At 32.9% G+C, this 18294-nt stretch overlaps 2 protein-coding genes across 2 annotated transcripts in view; one reads left to right on the top strand and one right to left on the bottom strand.

Moving 5' to 3' along the window:
• The window catches only part of IFT74 (intraflagellar transport 74), a gene marked incomplete at its 5' end in the record, with an annotated part of 73352 nt that overhangs the window by 4445 nt on the left and 50613 nt on the right, over nucleotides 1-18294 (top strand). Inside the window, 5 exons of the mRNA XM_079706703.1 lie at nucleotides 1709-1757; nucleotides 3259-3357; nucleotides 3524-3584; nucleotides 5938-5997; nucleotides 7236-7297. Coding sequence (XP_079562829.1) covers nucleotides 1709-1757; nucleotides 3259-3357; nucleotides 3524-3584; nucleotides 5938-5997; nucleotides 7236-7297 — 331 coding nt within the window. The remainder of the gene's footprint in view (nucleotides 1-1708; nucleotides 1758-3258; nucleotides 3358-3523; nucleotides 3585-5937; nucleotides 5998-7235; nucleotides 7298-18294) is intronic.
• Nucleotides 12333-15635, bottom strand: LRRC19 (leucine rich repeat containing 19; the record flags this gene model as incomplete). The annotated part of the gene is made up of 4 exons (XM_079707038.1): nucleotides 12333-12661; nucleotides 13184-13372; nucleotides 14024-14537; nucleotides 15555-15635. The coding sequence occupies 4 exons, from the start codon at nucleotides 15633-15635 to the stop codon at nucleotides 12333-12335; spliced, it is 1113 nt and encodes a 370-aa protein (XP_079563164.1).

Raw genomic sequence — 18294 nt, 5'->3', positions numbered from 1 at the left:
TTAGATTTCTAGTACTATATAGAAATATTCTGAAATACTTTTTTATTTTTTTTTGGTTTCTATACCAAAACGACACTGGTAAGGTATTTGTGTATTTATGAGTAGTGAGTCAAGAAGTGTTACTTTGGGTAATAATATTCCATTATAATGCTTAAGTAAGGAAGTAAGGCTAACACATAGACTTATACTACATCTCTCATTATGCCTCTCTGTGTTTAGAAAGGCATAATAATAACACTATATGTTATAATTCAGAAAGTTGGTCTATAATATATATATAATTCAAAGCATGGTGAACTGTTTTATAATGAGTTTTTTATTTTCTATATTTGTGCAAATGACTTCTCAGGGATGAAGTTACTCTACTGGTACAAAATTAATTAGAAGATGTCATACTACCTTCTGTAATACAGTATATCATGCCTTTCAGGAGACTTAAATTTTCTTACTTGTATTATAATACCCTTAGCTCACTAAATATTAAAAACCAATTGATTACTGGACTTCCCTGGTGGTCCAGTGGTTAAGACTCCATGCTTCCGATGCATGGGGCGTGGATTCAATCCCTGGTTGGGGAATAAGATCCTACAAGCTGTGTGGTGTGGCCAAAAGATGAAAAAAAAAAACAGTTGATTATTTAGAAATGCTTGCTTAATAATTATCAATACTGTGAAGGAAAATGAGTCAAAATTTTTTAGTTGTTTAGTCTTTAAAAATGTGTTCATAGAAGCATTTATGTTTAATATTACTTATTTAAAAACAAAGGTAGAAACATACTGCAATTCTATAGAGAATTCATCAAATTTTATTACTGTATTAATTTCTGCTTTAAAACAGATCCAGTATCATTTAAGATAGTCATTTTCTACTTCAAAGCCTTGTGCGAAAGAGTTCTGATTTTTACCATCATGCACCACTATCTGCTGTGACTTTTGCTCTTACCTGTTCCAGTTTCTCATTTCCCATTCTAGTGAGACATTCTTTCCCTCTTCTCAGCATAGACCTCAGTCAGTAAGTACTCCCTAGCCATTTCTCTCATGCCTTCCAGGGCACTTCACCTCTCTCAAAGTTTGGGACATTTAACCTAGGAATACTTTTTTAGTCCTACTGAAATGTAAGATTATGTTTCTTTCTAAAAAGTCTCTGAAAAAATTATGTAAAATTATAATATCTTGCCTACATTGAGAAATTTGTAGTCTAAATCTGCACTGTCCATTATGATAGCCAATAGCTATATGTGGCTATTTAAATTTAAATTAATTAAAATTAGGTAAAATAAAAATTCACTTCCCAGCAGCACCAGCCATATTTCAAGTGGTCAGTATTCCCATGCAGCTACTTTATTGGACAGTGCTGCTATAGAATATTTCCATTGTTGCAGAAAGTTCTTTTGGTTAGCCCTGTTCTAGACCCCCTTAGACCCAGTTTCCATTCAGCCAACCTGACCTGTAGAGTCCACTGTTTTTGTTTTTTTTGAGTCCACTGTCCTAACACTCTTTGTGGTCTTAATTCAAGCTTCCATTATGTCATGATGCTAAGATATTAGTTCTCTTTTCTATTTCAGTGCTTCTTCCTTATTTTCAGATTTACTGGGGCATTTGTGAGCACTATTAGAGAACTGTTGAGTCTAATTCTGGTTGTGCTTTGGATTTGCTATTTTGGTGGCATTTTCAAACTGAACACTAATACTTAAAAAAATGTTTTTTAGGTCCCCAGAGGCAAATTTTAGACAAATCTTATTATCTTGGGCTTCTTAGGTATGTTAAATACTTTTTTTTCTATGCATGATCATGAAGTTTTAACTACGGTACTTATTAAGATAATTAGATTGTAAAGCAAATATACTCCAATAAAGAGGAAAAAAAGATAATTAGGTGTCTGTTAATTCCTAAGAATTTTGTATTCTAACATCATTTTTGGTTAATTTAGCTGTAAATAGATGTCATCACAAAATGTGGTGATACAGTTAGGCTGAGGTTTTAAATTTTATGTATTTGAATGTATGTGAACTATATATTTCAAGTTCACTCTTTTTCATTTAATAATAATAATCTTTTATGCTTCTTTCACTAGTTATTCTGAAATATATTATTCATACGTATATGTATTAATGATAAAATATATATGCTTATTTATAATATATTTAGTACAGAGTTTTAAGTAAGTATGTATTTGGTCAGTTGCTATAAATGTGGCCTAATTTTAATTAATTCATAAGCTTTGTTATATATCTGTAAGTATGCAGCTCTAAATTAAGAACTCTTTTCCCTTTCTATACCTACCTTTTTCTCTGCTCAGGTGTCCTACTTTCTTATCTCCATTTTTCCATTACACTTTGTTTTCTTGTTGGCTCATCCTCTATATCTTCTTTCTCTCTGACTTGCATTCCATTTAATGCATCCTTCTATCTTGTCCTGAAAGCTCTGTTTTCTTTCTTAGTCCTTCTTAATTCTTTTGTTGTTCAATTACCTGAATCCTTTTGATTCTCAAACTCCAGAAGGCAATAGGAGAAGGGTAGGTTTTCTCCATCTGTCCTCAAAGTTGACATCAGTAAGAAAGATAGTGAGGCCATCAGTTGAATAGCATCTTTTGATATCCAGCCACTTTTCAATCAAAAGAAGGGAAGGTGATAGAGCTGTTTCTCATCATTGCATTGCCTCTCCTCTCCAGGATTTGTGCTTCTGTATTAAAAAATTGTTTTACCTATTTGTGTAGTTGACTGTAGAGCAGTGGTTCTCAGTTGGCAGTGATTTTGTCCCCCAAGGAACATTTGGCAATTTTTAGACACAGTTTTAGTTGTCATAATTAGGTTTGGGGGGTGTGCCACTGGCATCCAGACCAGAGATGCTGTTAAACATCCTACAGTGCACAGAATACCACCCCCCTACCAAAGTATTATTCAAAGACCTAAAATGTCAATAGTGCTGCTCTTGAGAAACCCTGTCCTAGAGGGTAGCAAGAGCTGTAAGGGTGACAATTAGGTATCTACTTCTGTCTTAGATTGTACCAGTTTGCCCAGGTTTCCATTCCAGTACTGTTTCATCTTTTTTAATAAATAGAGAACCTATATCAGTTTATCAGTTGGGATATACCTCCTTAATCAAATAAGCCACTTAAATTGTTTTTCTTTTTCTAGTGAAATTTCACAAAACCATTTATATTATTGTTACACATTTATGAAAAGTTTGTTTTGTTTAACTAGAGAGACTGTTTTCTGGATTGGAAGTATTACTGACTTTTTTATTTCTTTTCACTTAGAAGTAAAATAAGTGAACTTACAACAGAAATCAATAAACTTCAGAAAGAAATAGAAATGTACAATCAAGAGAATTCAGTATATTTGTCATATGAAAAGAGGTGAGTAATTTTGCAGTTAAAGTATGCAAGATATGTTTTTATTATGAGTAACATTTAATGTAGTATGTATCAGGAGTTTAATACTGAATTTGTAGTTATACATAATATTCATAATGTTCATCTGCCTATTTATGTATTTATGAATGTTTTTATTTTATGTTTCCAGAGCTGAGACTTTAGCTGTTGAAATCAAAGAGTTTCAAGGACAACTAGCAGACTACAACATGGTATTTGTTCTTTTCTGAATTTCTTTTGAAAATTTTCATTGTTTTTTACCAGTTTAAAAAATGTTATTTTAAATACCAAATAATACATGAATACATGCATAGTGAGAAAGATTGAAACCGTAGAAAGTGTAGATATTAAAGTTTCCCTTGGCTTTCTCCCTCCTTTCCCTCCCCAGAAATAATTTGGCTTAGCAGATTGATAAGTATTCTTCAAGCCTTTAAAAAAAGAATTTATCAATACTTAAAAATACAGAAACATGCACACATTTTTTCCCTAACAATGTTAAAATAATAATTTTTAAAGTAGATAAAATTTATTGGGTACTAGCAATGTCATTACTTTAAAAATGTTTTTGTCTTTCTATGGGGTGTTGTCTTCATGAAATTTTAAAAATTTAATTACTTAGTCCACAAATAACCTTCATCAGTATGTTTCATTCAAAATACAGTGTTTGCCTTCTGTCAAAATAGAGTATCTAACATAAACATAGTTTTGCTTCCTAATGTGGACTTCCAGAAGATGCTTCCTAATGTGGATTTACAAAAGAAATGATCCTGTTGGCGGTGTTGATTACTGCCTCAATCTTTGGGGTAATCTTGGCCCCATGAAAATTTCTAGTGGCAAAATTTTCTTCCTTCCTACTCTGTAGGTACTTTAGGCAGCAGTGGTCTCTGGACTTATTGAAAACTTTTATCTCACTTCTCCAACTAAAAGATAGTGTTACAGGGCTTCCCTGGTGGCGCAGTGGTTGGGAGTCCGCATGCCGATGCAGGGGACACGGGTTCGTGCCCCGGTCCGGGAAGATCCCACATGCCGCAGAGCGGCTGGGCCCGTGAGCCTGCGCGTCCGGAGCCTGTGCTCCGCAGCGGGAGAGGCCACAACAGTGAGAGGCCCGCGTACTGCCAAAAAAAAAAAAAAAAAAAAAAAAAAATAGTGTTACACAAAATAAGAAACATGCCACCATAACGGTTAGGTAAATTATGATATACCTACTTGATATTGTTACAATGTATTCATAAACAAAATTTCTCTGATTATAGTATATTGTAATTCTCACATTTGTTGGACTTTATAATCCATAATATTCTGTAAATGATGTTCTGTTCTAAATATGAGAAAAATTGTTTTTTGTTTTTTGGGGGTTTTTTTGTGGTACACGGGCCTCTCACTGTTGTGGCCTCTCCCGTTGCGGAGCACAGGCTCCAGACGTGCAGGCTCAGCAGCCATGGCTCACGGGACCAGCCGCTCCGCGGCATGTGGGATCGTCCCAGACCGGGGCACAAACCCATGTCCCCTGCATCAGCAGGCAGACTCTCAACCACTGCGCCACCAGGGAAGACCGAAAAATAGTTCTTTATAGAATATAAAAAGACATTAGATGAAGGGGATTTTTAGTTGTACTAGAATGCATTAGGTAAGTTACTTAATATAAAAATATTAATAACATGTAAAATATGCTGTTTGTAGGTTTTTCTCTGATACAGAGAAAGAAGTTAGTTAGCCAGGTATCTAACATATAGTAAGGTCTCAATAAATATTAGAGCTCATTAGCACTTATTATTCATACCACAAGTGAAAACGTGATATATAGTAATTTATATTACATTAGGAAAGCTTAGTCTTTTAAAATCAATTACATCCAAATAGTTTGCTTTTAGTAGCCTCCTGTTCAGATTCTGGCTCTACAACTTGCTAAATTTCTGTATCTGCAAAATGTGGACAAAATATCTACTTCATAGAGTAATTGTGAAAATTAAGTGAAATAATACATCTAATAAGTTCAGAACAGGGTTTGGTACAAGGTAAATAGGTAAATATGTTTGCTATTCCTGTCATTGCCGAACTCTTTGAAGTAGGCTAACTAGTGTTCTGTTTGTGCCTTGCCCTGTTTTTTTAAATTTTTTTTTTTAATATTTAGAAGACCAAGAAAATCATTTTACATTTACACTGGTGTAAATTTGTAAATCCATTAACACTCCTCCCCCCTGAAAAGAAAAAAAAAAGAGAGAGAGAGATCTTCCCCCAGATTTTGTCTTCTCAACATCCTTCTTTATAAGCTCAGACATCTTTTCAGAGCAGACAAAACTCTTTGAGGTACCATCCGCAGGAAGAGTAGTTCATTACTGCCTACTTTTCCACCCTAAAGATGTAGTTTATTGATTGCCGTAATTCATAGTATATGCTTACTTAGATAGCTCAATATTTGTTTTTCTCTTAGAATGTAAAGTACTTGAAAGTATTAATACTTAAATGACTACTCATTAGTTGTAAGATTGAATACCTATATTATGGATTACAGAGAAAATTTATGAAGACTAATATAATATGTTTTTTTTGTACTTTTGTTTTTAGTTGGTAGATAAACTTAATACCAATACTGAAATGGAAGAAGTAATGAATGATTTCAACATGGTAAGAAAATTTATAGGTATAAGCAATAGATCTACATTGCCTCCAAAACAAAGCATTTATATGTAGAAATAATTTGATAAAACCTTATGTACCTTGGAGATAGGTATTACTCTGATCCTAAATACTACTGTTATAGTTGAGTTCCTTTAGTTGCTCTTTTAAAATTTCTTCCTGTTGGTTGGTTTTCCCAGGTGGACGCTTCAGTGTCTTTCTACAAGGCTGTGTTTGAACTGGTCTCTCACTAAGCATTAGTTAGGGAGTCCCGTCTACATATATATTATGTATATAATATACATAATATATATTATGTATATAAATTAGTATATATATATACTAATTGTATATAAATTAGTTTGCAATACTTCTGGTTTAATATTTGTGCAAATGGAGCTGAGTACTCAATGAAGAATTTTATTAGAAAGGGAGAAAATGAATAGTTACCATATGATGCCAGACATAATACTACTTTTGATTAGTAAATGAGAATTTATGTTCAGTGGTCTTGGGTTATTTGGTAGAAAACAGTAAAATGATAATTGCTAGCTTAATTGATTATAAGCATTTGGAAAAAAATAACATACAACTTATAGCATAGTTTATAATTTATGCAATCAAAGACTATTTTATAAAAGCATAGGATTTATAAAATGACTTTTCTAAATTGGGATTCTATTAATAAAAGCAATGATAATGTAGTGAAATTATTCTTAGTTTTAGAACACAGGAGAATTCCCAATTTAAAGACTGTATTTTTAATGCCAAATGTAAAAAAGTAAAATCTTTGTGTTTTTTTAGTTTTTGGAGATGGGTCCAAATTCTAGGCTGAATATGCACAGGTAGAGTCAACTAGGAGCACTCGGGTAAAATCCTAAATGATTTAAGAATACAACTTGCATTGGGTGTAAATTTAACATATTACTAATCAACTATTGAACACTTAAAAAATCTTGAAATTCTGTTTACATTAATGAAGTTTACATTAGATTACTTGACAGATCAGTAAACAATGAATATTTTTGGTGTGAGATTACAATGCCTGTGAAAAAGACCATTTATTTGTATTTGGTGTTGGTAGTGGTTTGTTAAATGAAGCATACTGTATTTTTTAAAACTTTGCCTGTGGCATTATGATTATTATAATAATCTCTAATTGGTTCATAATCAGAACAACCTTTAAAGAGATAGTTTGGCCTAATGGTAATTTTTATCAATAACTTTTGTGTTAACTCTTTATTCAGCTTAAAGCTCAAAATGATCGAGAAACACAAAGTATGGATATTATATTTACTGAAAGACAAGCGTGAGTACAATCAATTTAGAAATCAAACAGATTTATAAGTGACTTGTATAAGGTAGTTTAACTTCTGAGCCATTTATTTCTTTACAATTTTGTTAATTGGTTTTCCCTGATGTATTTTTTATTTTAAAAAGTTGAATATTTGCAGTACAAATTGTATTGTTTATCTTGTCTTCATTCAGAGAAATAAAATTTCTACGTCTTGGAGTTTAAAATCTAAGATGGATAAGAACATCTTCATCTCTACCATTTGCAATTTTAACTTGACCTCTTTTTTTTTAAAGATTTGTTTATTATTTATTTATTTATTTTTGGCTGTGTCAGGTCTTTTTTTTTTTTTAACATCTTTATTGGAGTATAATTGCTTTACGATGGTGTGTTAGTTTCTGCTTTATAACAAAGGGAATCAGCTATACATATACATATCCCGATATCTCCTCCCTCTTGCGTCTCCCTCCCACACTCCCTATCCCACCCCTCTAGGTGGTCACAAAGCACCGAGCTGATCTCCCTGTGCTATGTGGCTGCTTCCCACTAGCTATCTATCTTACGTTTGGTAGTGTATATAAGTCCATGCCACTCTCACTTCGTCCCAGCTTAACGCGTCGGGTCTTAGTTGCAGCACGCGGGATTTTTGTTGAGGCATGCAGGATCTTTCATTGCGGCATGCAGGCTCTTCATTGTGACGCACAGTCTTCTCTGTAGTTGTGGCACGTGGGTTCCAGAGCACGTGGGCTCTCTAGTTTGCGGCACGCGGGCTTTATTTGAGACACGTGAGCTCAGTAGTTGTGGCATGCAGGCTTAGTTGCCCCGCGGCATGTGGGATCTTAGTTCCCCGACCAGGGATCTAACCCTCCCCCCCTGCATTATAAGATGGATTCTTTACCACTGGACCACAAGGGAAGCCCCTAACCTGAGCTTTTTAACTAATTCGAATTATGAGATTTAAGCCTCAGTCTAATGAAATGTACATTATTATTCAGTGGGCTATTTATATTATTTCATTATTCAATTATTAATTGATAATTAGTTGTTATATTAGTAATCTAATCATAGATGTAGATTATTTGTGCATCTTTATATATAACCTGGTTAAAGACCAAATACCAAGTAACTTTGAGTTTGGTTATAAGGTAAATGTGGCAGTGATGGTAATGCCTACAAAGTTAATAAATGGATGTAGTGCAGTTATCTTAGCCCTTTTGGGCCGCTATAACAAAATACCATAGATGTGGTTACTTATAAACAACAGGAATTTATTACTCACAGTTCTGGAGGCTGGGAAGTCCAAGATCAAGGCACCAGTATAGTCCTGTTCTGGTGAAGGCCCTCTTGCTGGTTCATACCTAGCACCTTCTCAAGGTATCATCACATGGTGGAAGGGGCTAGGGAGCTCTGTGGGATCTCTTTTATAAGGGCACTAATCCCATTCATGAGGACTCTACCCTCATGACCTAATCACCTCCCAAAGGCCCCAACCTGCTAATACCATTACCTTTGGTGGTTAGGATTTCAACATATGAATTTTGGAGGGACACAAATATTCAGACAACAGCATTAGTTAACATAATTATTCTTTATTGACTCTTTGACCTTAATTACTGTCTAAAGCAGTGCAAACAGAAGATGAGCTATTTTGTACATACTAATACTGCACACATTTTGTTCCATAAACTTATCAATATTAATTTCCTTGAGAGCAAGGATAATAATTAACCAAAATTATGTAACATCAAACATACTGTCATATTACCTCTGCATGTACAGTAAATATTTGATGAAGAATAGGATTTTAAATATAAGGATGAACTATTTGAAAGATAAATGTAATTTTCTATTGATGAAAAACAAAGGAATCTCATTTTCCCCATCTATCATTTGATGCTACTGTAAAGTGCTATCTTTTTTTTTTTTTGGCTTCACTGGGTATTAGTTGCGGCATGCGGGATCTAGTTCCCTGACCAGGGATTGAACTCAGGCCCCCTACATTGGTAGCATGGAGTCTTAACCACTGGACCACCAGGGGAGTCCCTAAAGTGCTATCTTAAAATTTACAAATATACTGGAAGTCTCTTCCCTTTTACAAAGAAAATTCCGTATTCATGGTGACCAAACACTTACTTGAAAACTTCCTTTTTGTTGTTGTTGTTCTGGTTTTAGACCATTTAGCAAATATTTGTCATTTACTACATATAAAATACTTTCCTAGGTACCTAAAGAATAAGAAATAATAAGCTATAACCTGTTGAGGACCTTATGTAGTTTAGAACATTTAGGTCCTCATTTATTTCATCATTTATCTGCAAAGTTATATGATACCCAGGTCAGATTTATAAATATTATATGTACATGTTTTATAGATATTTTATCCAAAAAAATAACTCCCAGATTATAAATTTAAGAATTTCATAGGTTTTTATGTCTATTTGGTTCATTTGATTAAAGAAAATGTTCTTAAAATAAGGTACTTTGTCCTGAAAATGTCAGCAGTTTCAAAACTTAATATTTGTAGTTTGTAACTAAGTCTGAGTGAAATAGGTTCTCCTGACCCTTTAAGAGGAAATTTAAATTAAAAACAAGTTATTTTTAGAAAGTTTATTTTTATATATCACAGGAGGATAGATTTATTTCATGTGTTAATCAGATAGCCAACATCTTAATAACACGAGACTTTACCTTGACTCTGTACACTCAAAGGGAGCAGGAAATGTCATACCTTGAGAAAGCAGGTATAAAAATCTTGTTTTTATTCTCTTCTCTTTTAGTACCACCATTTACTGTGGTATGAGACCATCTAGTTTATTATGGAACACCTATTTTTAATAAATTGGTTATAGTATATAGCCTTAATATGTTACTATGATGCCTGTGGCTTTAATTCAGTTTCATGTGCCTGCTTGAACTAATGATTCTCTTCCAATTCTAATGTCTACACTTTTCTAGTTTGGTGTTAGCTAAAATCATTTATCCTTTGAAAATATATGTAATTATTTTAAACCCATTTATTTTTCTTTGTTTAGTCAGATATCTGCTGAATACCCAATATTTAATTATAAGAGGCTTTTGAATATAAGAGATGAAAGATAGTTTTTGCTCATTCATAATTATATTTCATTTTACTTCATTTCTCAAATATGAATATTTGCCTCAAATTAAGAAATGATATTTTGGTAAAATGATAGGTTATTTAGAAAAAGATGCCTTATATTTTTAAAGTTATCTCACTCTTATAATTGAGATTTAAAACTATAATGTATAATTTACATTATCTGTTAGGAAATATTACACGTAAAACATTTATATCTTTTATTGAAAACATGTTCCTATAAATACAAATACGCATTACAAATGAGTCAGTTCTTTTATTTCACAGGGTATATCATCCAAAACAGTTTTTATTTTCCTAAGTAGACATTTGAACTGAATTTACTATTGATATAACCTTAAAAATGACTATTTTTAGGATATAAGGTACATCTACATTATTTTTAGTCTCTTTTTTCTAAGAAATTATCAGGTATGTACATGTGTTAAAAACTTTATGTTATAGAGAAATTTGAACATACCCAAAAATTAAATAGTGTATTATACTCCTATGCACCCATCTCCATAAACTTTTATCCAGCCCTGCTCCATCCAGACCACTAGACACTGTTCCCTTCCCTGTATAATGATGAAGAAAATTTAAAACCCCATATTATTTAATCCATAAATATATTTCAGTGTTTTAGAGATATTCCTTTCTCTAAAAGATATAAATACTGTATACTAAATTTCCTCACATATGGAAGGTAAAAATGATATTTTGTTAACAGTTTTTAATGCCACTATTTGCATTAAGTTGTTAAAATTATGATTGTAGCCAATTGATTATAAAGAATTGGCAACTAATTCACTTTAGACTCCTCCTATAATAGTCTCAAGGCCAGTGTTCTTTGGACCATTATTGTCCTATGAGGTATTAGTAGCCATACATCAAAGAAAAGGTTTTGTTGTCAAGGAAGTTTGGCAAATCCTTAATATTTTGCTCTTGAAGAGCAGAGAGCAGTTTAGTTTAGTAAAGCCTTGCGTAAGTCCTATAGTAAAAAAACTTGTTTGACTTTGTTTAAACCCAGTATTTCCTAGTAATTCTATAGTAGTTTGTCCATGTACCTTTTAATCCCCCACCCTGTAAATACTTCTGAATGTCTCTCTGGAAATTAATGTTCTAGAAGACAATTTGGGAAACATTGCTCTATCTACAGCATCCCAAAGAACTGACCACGGACCAACTGAAGATTCCTCAGCCACAGCACAGAATCATTTGAATAAAAATCTCCTAAAGAGAGGCAGAAATAGGTATTTTAAAAAACAAGATTCATAGATGATTCCTACTTTGGAAGCCATCATATTATTCAATTGTGACAGTCATGTATTTTGATGACAGTCTTTCTTTGTAACGAAAATCAAGAGATTGTGCCTGGACATTGTACCTGTGCTTTAAATCGCTACTAAATTTTCAGAAATTTGTTGTGCCAATTCAGGAAACATTTTAAAAAATTTAAAAAACATTTTCCAATTCCATGAATTCATTCTATGGGCATAAAATCAACCTTAGTGTGTTGTCAGTTTAAACTATCGCTGTTCTTCACTTTGACTTGTGATAAAATTCCAAAATCTTTATTTCTTTACTGATTCCAATCAGTAAAACTTTAATGTGTATTGCATCACATATCTGACTAATATGAAAATCTGTTCATTTTAATTAATGAATAATTTACCTTAGGCCTTTTCCTACTGTTATGTATGGTCCCCTGAATACTGCTGAGAATAGTAATGCTAGTATTTTAACTGTTAGCTAACAAGGGGTGGCAGTTACTGTATTTGGACCTACTTGCACAATGCCAATGAGAAGAGCATAATTTTATGATATTTATGTTTGTTGCAATTAATATGATGGTCTACTAGCTATAGTTCAGTATGTCATGTATCAAAATCTCCATGTCTAAACTGTGAGTGAGCTGTTAACATTTTTTAAAGAATCAAACATTGAAAGAAATTAATTTTCTTCACGTAATTCATGAGTATCTATGTATTTGTCTTCAATAAACCCATCATCATCTACCACAAATTGATGTAGTTGTTCAAATATTACTGTAGTTTCTTCGGAGCTTGTGTCTGGTATCTGTGAAGGAGGACTTGGATTTCTGGTAAAACTATCTTCATAGGTTTCTGCTTCATGCTCTTCCAGGCGATGATGATTGTAACTAAGCAGAAAATTATACCATACTGGACATTTGATAGCAATTGAAATGAGGAGTGAAGTCATCAGTACAGTGACCACAACACTGACAAGAAAAGCCCAGCTTTTTCCTTGAGATTCACGTTCTTAAATGGAATACCGAGAAAGAGAGGGTGGGGGCAGTTTTGTTAAATTGACAAAAATAAAATAATCATAATTACATGTCCTAATAACTCCCCAATATTGGTATTAGAAATAAATGTACATAATCTTCTTTTAGCAAAAGTTACTAAAACTGCCAAAAATAAAGATATTTCATAGTGTGGTGAAAGAATACCTTTTTTCAAAATATGTACCTGTCTTTGTAGGTATTGTTTATCCATTCACCTAGGAACATTATTGATTTATACCTGTTAAGAATTGTGACTTAACTAGTTAATACCAAGGCTCAGAGAAGTTAAATATCAATAATTTGCATAACGGCATTTGACTGATAACTAGCAGAGCCTACTTTAGAAACCCAGTGTTTTGTCAATCTTTTCTTGGGTGGAGGAATTGTTCTTTTACATTGTTTCTAGAAATTTAAAATACAAAAAAAAAAGAGAACTATCTCAGTTTATTTGGTATGCTATCCTCAGCAATATTATTATTCAAAACCAGTACATTACCTGAATTTCTTGTTAAGTTGTTCAAACAACTATTAAATGTTGAATTGCTAATGGACTGAAAATGAATGTAAAGATCTTCAGTTGTAGACGAAGGAAATTTTGAGTAGCATTCAGCCTTGTAAGGTACTGTTTTGATATTGTAGCACTTCAGTATATCCGGATAGCTGCACATGGTGATGATCTCATTTTCTAGTAAATTAGAATAAGATTTATTATGGTTAATAAATTATTATGGTTAACATTTTATAATTTTTTATCTAGAATTTTTTGACATATTTATCTGTCGTCACTAAAGATATTATAAAAAAGAAACTGTTGTATTTGCCTAGCAACACAACAAAGGAAATGCCCATTTCTGTTTATGTTATAAATGTAGCTTAAGTGCAGTATCTGTTTATTTTTTAGTTTGTGTTAGTAAAGTAAAAATGTTATGATTTAGATTATGGTGAACATCTGGAACATGGCATGTAGTTTAGAAAGTAGGGCACCTGTTTTCACCTACTCTCTGACAAGATATCCTAAGAAAAGGAAGTGCTTTTAAAAATTAGTCTTATATATTAGTCTTATATATATTAGTCTTATATATATATGCAAACTTAGTATACAAAGTGACAGTTTCATCTCATATATATAGAACATTTAAGTTACTTTTCTTCTTTTTTTCTGGAGAGGCAGAGGGAGAGCTTGTATTCAGCAATTGCTTTTCAGTGTTTCTTCTTGTTTCCCTTAAACAGGAATAGTTTCCTTTTCTTTTAGACATGAAACGAGACTTTTCTGGGGTAGAACAATCCAAAATCAATCACATTTTGGTTTTGACTAATTTAAATTATAATTGCTTACCCAGTGTCACATTCGATGTGTTCAACCAGTTTTGCAAATTCAGTAGACTACAAGAGCAGTTCCACGGATTTCCGTATAAAATTATGAATTCCAGATGAAACAGTTGTGGTACATCAAGATAGCTTATCAAATTGCCTTGCAGATTCAATAGTATCAGGCTTTTTAGAGGCACAAATATATCAGGATTCAGTTGAACTATTTTGTTTTGGCAGAGGTATAACTGTTTTAGTTTATCTAAGCCTGTAAAGGCACCCTGTTGAATTATGTGGATGGAGTTTCTACAGATATTTAAAATTTCTAGATTGGAGAGGTTACCAAAACTATTATTATGTAGGATAATGACATTGTTCTCAATCAAATAGAGCTCAGTGAGTAAAAAGTATATCTGTAGAACTCTTGTATCTGTAACATTCAGAGTAATTTGGTTAGAACTGAGGTCAAGTATAGTAACATTTTTATTGATATTTGCTGGAATCAAAGCATAATTCTTTGCAGTGAAATTACATTTGACTTCCTAAAAAGAAAATTAGAAATGCATTAATAAGGAAAAATGCTAGCAGAATTTCCCAAATTTTCATATGCAGGCAATTAGACATTAGAAGGAAATACTTTTAGAAAAAAATCTACTACCTAATCTTTTTATGTTAAAATATGAAAAAGGTAAAGCAAATACTTTTTTTTTATTGGGATGGAATGTTGAAGATTAAGGATTTCTGATATATATAATTGAGGAAGGAGATCCTAGTTTGTCATACAAGTATCTTCCAACTGTTATTAAATAATCATTACAGAAAGAAAATATTGGTATACTGCCATTTATAGATGTGGAAGTAAATGGTAAATAATAATTTTCTTAACTTATTTAGTATTTCAGTGTGCAAAATTGACATTTATAATGAGAAAATAATGTAAAAATGTAATTTTTAAAAATCAGAGCTACCAGCACTGCATCTAAGACTATTAAATAATTAAGAAACAATATTCAATAGATACCTCTATAGAGTTAACAGCTCAAAATTTGGTGTTTTAAAAGAAAATATCTTGTAACAGAAATTGAGCCATGTGTTGAATTTAAAGGGTCAGGCAACAGGAAGAAGTGCTTTCCTTATGTGGATATAAATCCAAAGAAACAGTTCTTGTTTTGACTGTTTTTGCAGTTGAAATGTCCCCCAATAATAATAATAATGTAACAACAGCAATTTCCCTCATAAATACTTGGTTTCTTTTTAAAGTTTCCTACATTTTAAAGTGTGTTTTTTATGTCTTAACTAATCTCTGGTTTTGTAGTGAAATTTTACATATTTCTCCTTTAGTCAACTTTTAAAGAACTCAGTTTTTTAAAAAATGAAGACTGCTTTTGTCAAATTAGAATCTGGCTCAGAGATCACATGTTTTGAATATACACAGCTAACTAAAGAGTTTGTTTTGATAGCTTGATTTTTTTCTTCTTTTATTGCCTTCAGTATTTTACTAAAGCTACACAAAGTGTACCTTTGAAAATATTTTCACTAGCTTGATTGTAAAAACTTACAATTTTAGACGTCTGGCTTTCGTCTGATAACAATAGCATGGAGAGTGGCCAAAACAAGATTGTGATGCTTGTGATTTTCATATTGCAAGCCTGACAGAAAAGAGAGTATTTATATCTCATTAGGAGACTAGAACATTAGAGATTTTTTAGGACATTTTGATTTCCTTTTTTCTCCTTTTAAATCTATTTTTTCTTAAAAAATATAAAATATGAAACAAGTAAATATCCCTTTACCCTCCCTGCACTCTAATCTTAAAAAACTGGAAAGCTCCTGGGGAGAATGAAAGACAGTAATTTTCAGGGTGTCTCTTTAGTTCCTAGATCTATTGAAAGGAACTTTAAAACAATTGAAGTGGTTGTACATTTTAAAATTTTAATATATGTGCACAAAAGAAAGTCCAGAGGATATATATTTATGTATAGATACACGTTTAAGTATATGCTTATATTGCTACTTCTTGATTTTTCAATTTTAGGCATTATCTATTGATATTATCCTTTGACTTAACACTTTGGGAGATGAGAGTCCTCAGCTTTCTTTCAAACACTCCCTACCTTCATCTTCAATGCATCAAATATATACTTACTGTCTCTTTACTTTCCAAGCATAGTCACTTGTAATTTTGGTTAGATGAGTACTCAGTGTTTATACTATCAGGAATGTATAAAGCTGTCAATGACTGAGCCCTGTTAACAGGATTATTATTCTGTTCCTGCACACTTTTTTTCCTCTAATTAATTGTCCTGGTTTTCTTTTCATGTGCTTAGGGTTTTTTTTTTTCTCATTAATTTATACCCAAACTCTCCCTAGCAAATCTCTCAATAGTTTATGTATATTAGATAGTTTAATCTGTTTCATTTGCTTGAAGAAGTCTCTCCCAGAGCCTGCTGCCATGCTCTGATCTAGATGAGCTGATCACTAGGCCCTCTACACAGCCCTTGACTTCCACTCTCCTTCCACCCTCATTGTAGAGACTCCCTTTTGCCCTTGTTACTGGATTCCTGTTTTCTAGAATGCCCTGTCTTGGATTACTGCCTTTTTTCCATGGAGCTTCCTGCAGGAGCTTCCTGAGAAGGTCCATAGAAGAGAATTTTTTTAGACCGTGAAAGATATTTTGGCTAGAAATAGAACTCTAAGTAGGAAATAATTTTCCCTCAAAAGGTTGATGACATTGCCCCATTGTCTTTGGGTTTCTAGTATAGTCGTCCCTCAGTATCAGCAGGGGTTTGGTTTCAGGAGTCCCTACAGATAACAGATCTGTAGATGTTCAAATCCCTTACATAAAGTGGTGCAATGTAATGAATAGAGTGGACCCTTCGTATCCACGGGTTTTACATCTGTGGATTCAACCAACCATGACTGTATTACTGTTAAGAACTGTGATGCTATGCCATTCTAATTCTTTATCCTTTTATGTAACTTGCCATTTCTTAACACCGAAGCTTTTTCTTTGCTCTACAATATTATATAGTTAGAGTTGTACAGTATAGTGATTCACAATTTTTAAAGGTTATACTCCATTTATGGTTATTATAAAACATTGGCTATATTCTCTGAATTGTACAATATAGCCTTAATATGGATATTCTGAAATTTCATGATCCTTTATGCGAGTCTGTTTTCATTCATGAAACTGGGCAGTTGGTGGGCACTTTCAATCTGGAAACAATGGGAAATTTTCTGAATTATTTGATTGAGGGTATTGATAATTTTCTTCCTCATTAAAAAAAAAATCTCACTTCTCTTTCTAGAACCCCTTTAATTAGGTGTTGGATCTCCTGGTATGATTTTCTAATTTTTTATATTTACTCTTCCACATTTCATCTCTGTGTATTTTTGCTCTGCTTTCTGGAACTTTATCGTCAAACTCTTCTGTTAAAGTTTTCTTTTTCCTGTCATCTTCTTAATTCTAAGCTCTTTTTGTTCTCTGAAAATTTCTTTTGTAGTATACTGTGGTATGAATATATTTTTTTCCTTGTTTTTTCTTGTTGTATCTCTTGTTTTCTTTTTCCTTGAATAGCCTTTGTACCCTCAAGTTGTGCTTTTCCAGTTTATTTTTATAAGTATCCTTTATGTTGAGGTTTTCTTTTGAACTTTGTGTATCTGTTAATATTTGGTTTAGGACTTACATGTAAGAGTGGGAAACGAAAAAGCTGATGGGAAACTGTGCATCTGTGTGGTTCTTATTAACTTCGCTAATATTTTTTGGCCACGCTGCATGGCCTTTGGGGTCTTAGTTCCCTGACCAGGGATCAAACCCGTGCCCCCTGCAGTGGAAGCATGGAGTCCTAACCACTGGACCACCAGGGAATTCCCAGTTCTTATTAACTTTAGATCTTACTGTAGAGTGACCTTAATGGACTGTTTTTTGGGGGAATCCCTAAATGTCATTATCTTTAGATTGTTTCTCTTGGGCTGCTTGAATTCCACAAAATGACATTTTTAATCTACTGCCCGAAAAGGTGAGGCCAAGTAGCCAGCATTCTGAGAGCTCAGTGGTGGAAAAGGTGAGTTTGTTTATCTCAGTAATTAGTATGTAAACTTTAACTTACTCTTCCTGCTTTTGTCATAACGTCCCTGCAGTCACTTGTGCCTAGTGCCCAGATTCCGTTTGTTTTATTTTCCCCAGAGCAAAAAAACAAAAGCCTTATTTTTCTGCTTAGGTAGGAGAGGACCTTTACCTGTCTGGGCAGTGTCAGGGAGAAAGGCTTTCAACTATGTTTCAGCCCCTCCTTTTCT

This window comes from Hyperoodon ampullatus, assembly GCF_949752795.1.
Source record: "Hyperoodon ampullatus genome assembly, chromosome: 6".
Lineage (NCBI taxonomy): Eukaryota > Metazoa > Chordata > Mammalia > Artiodactyla > Ziphiidae > Hyperoodon > Hyperoodon ampullatus.
This window is presented reverse-complemented; position numbering and strand designations above follow the sequence as displayed.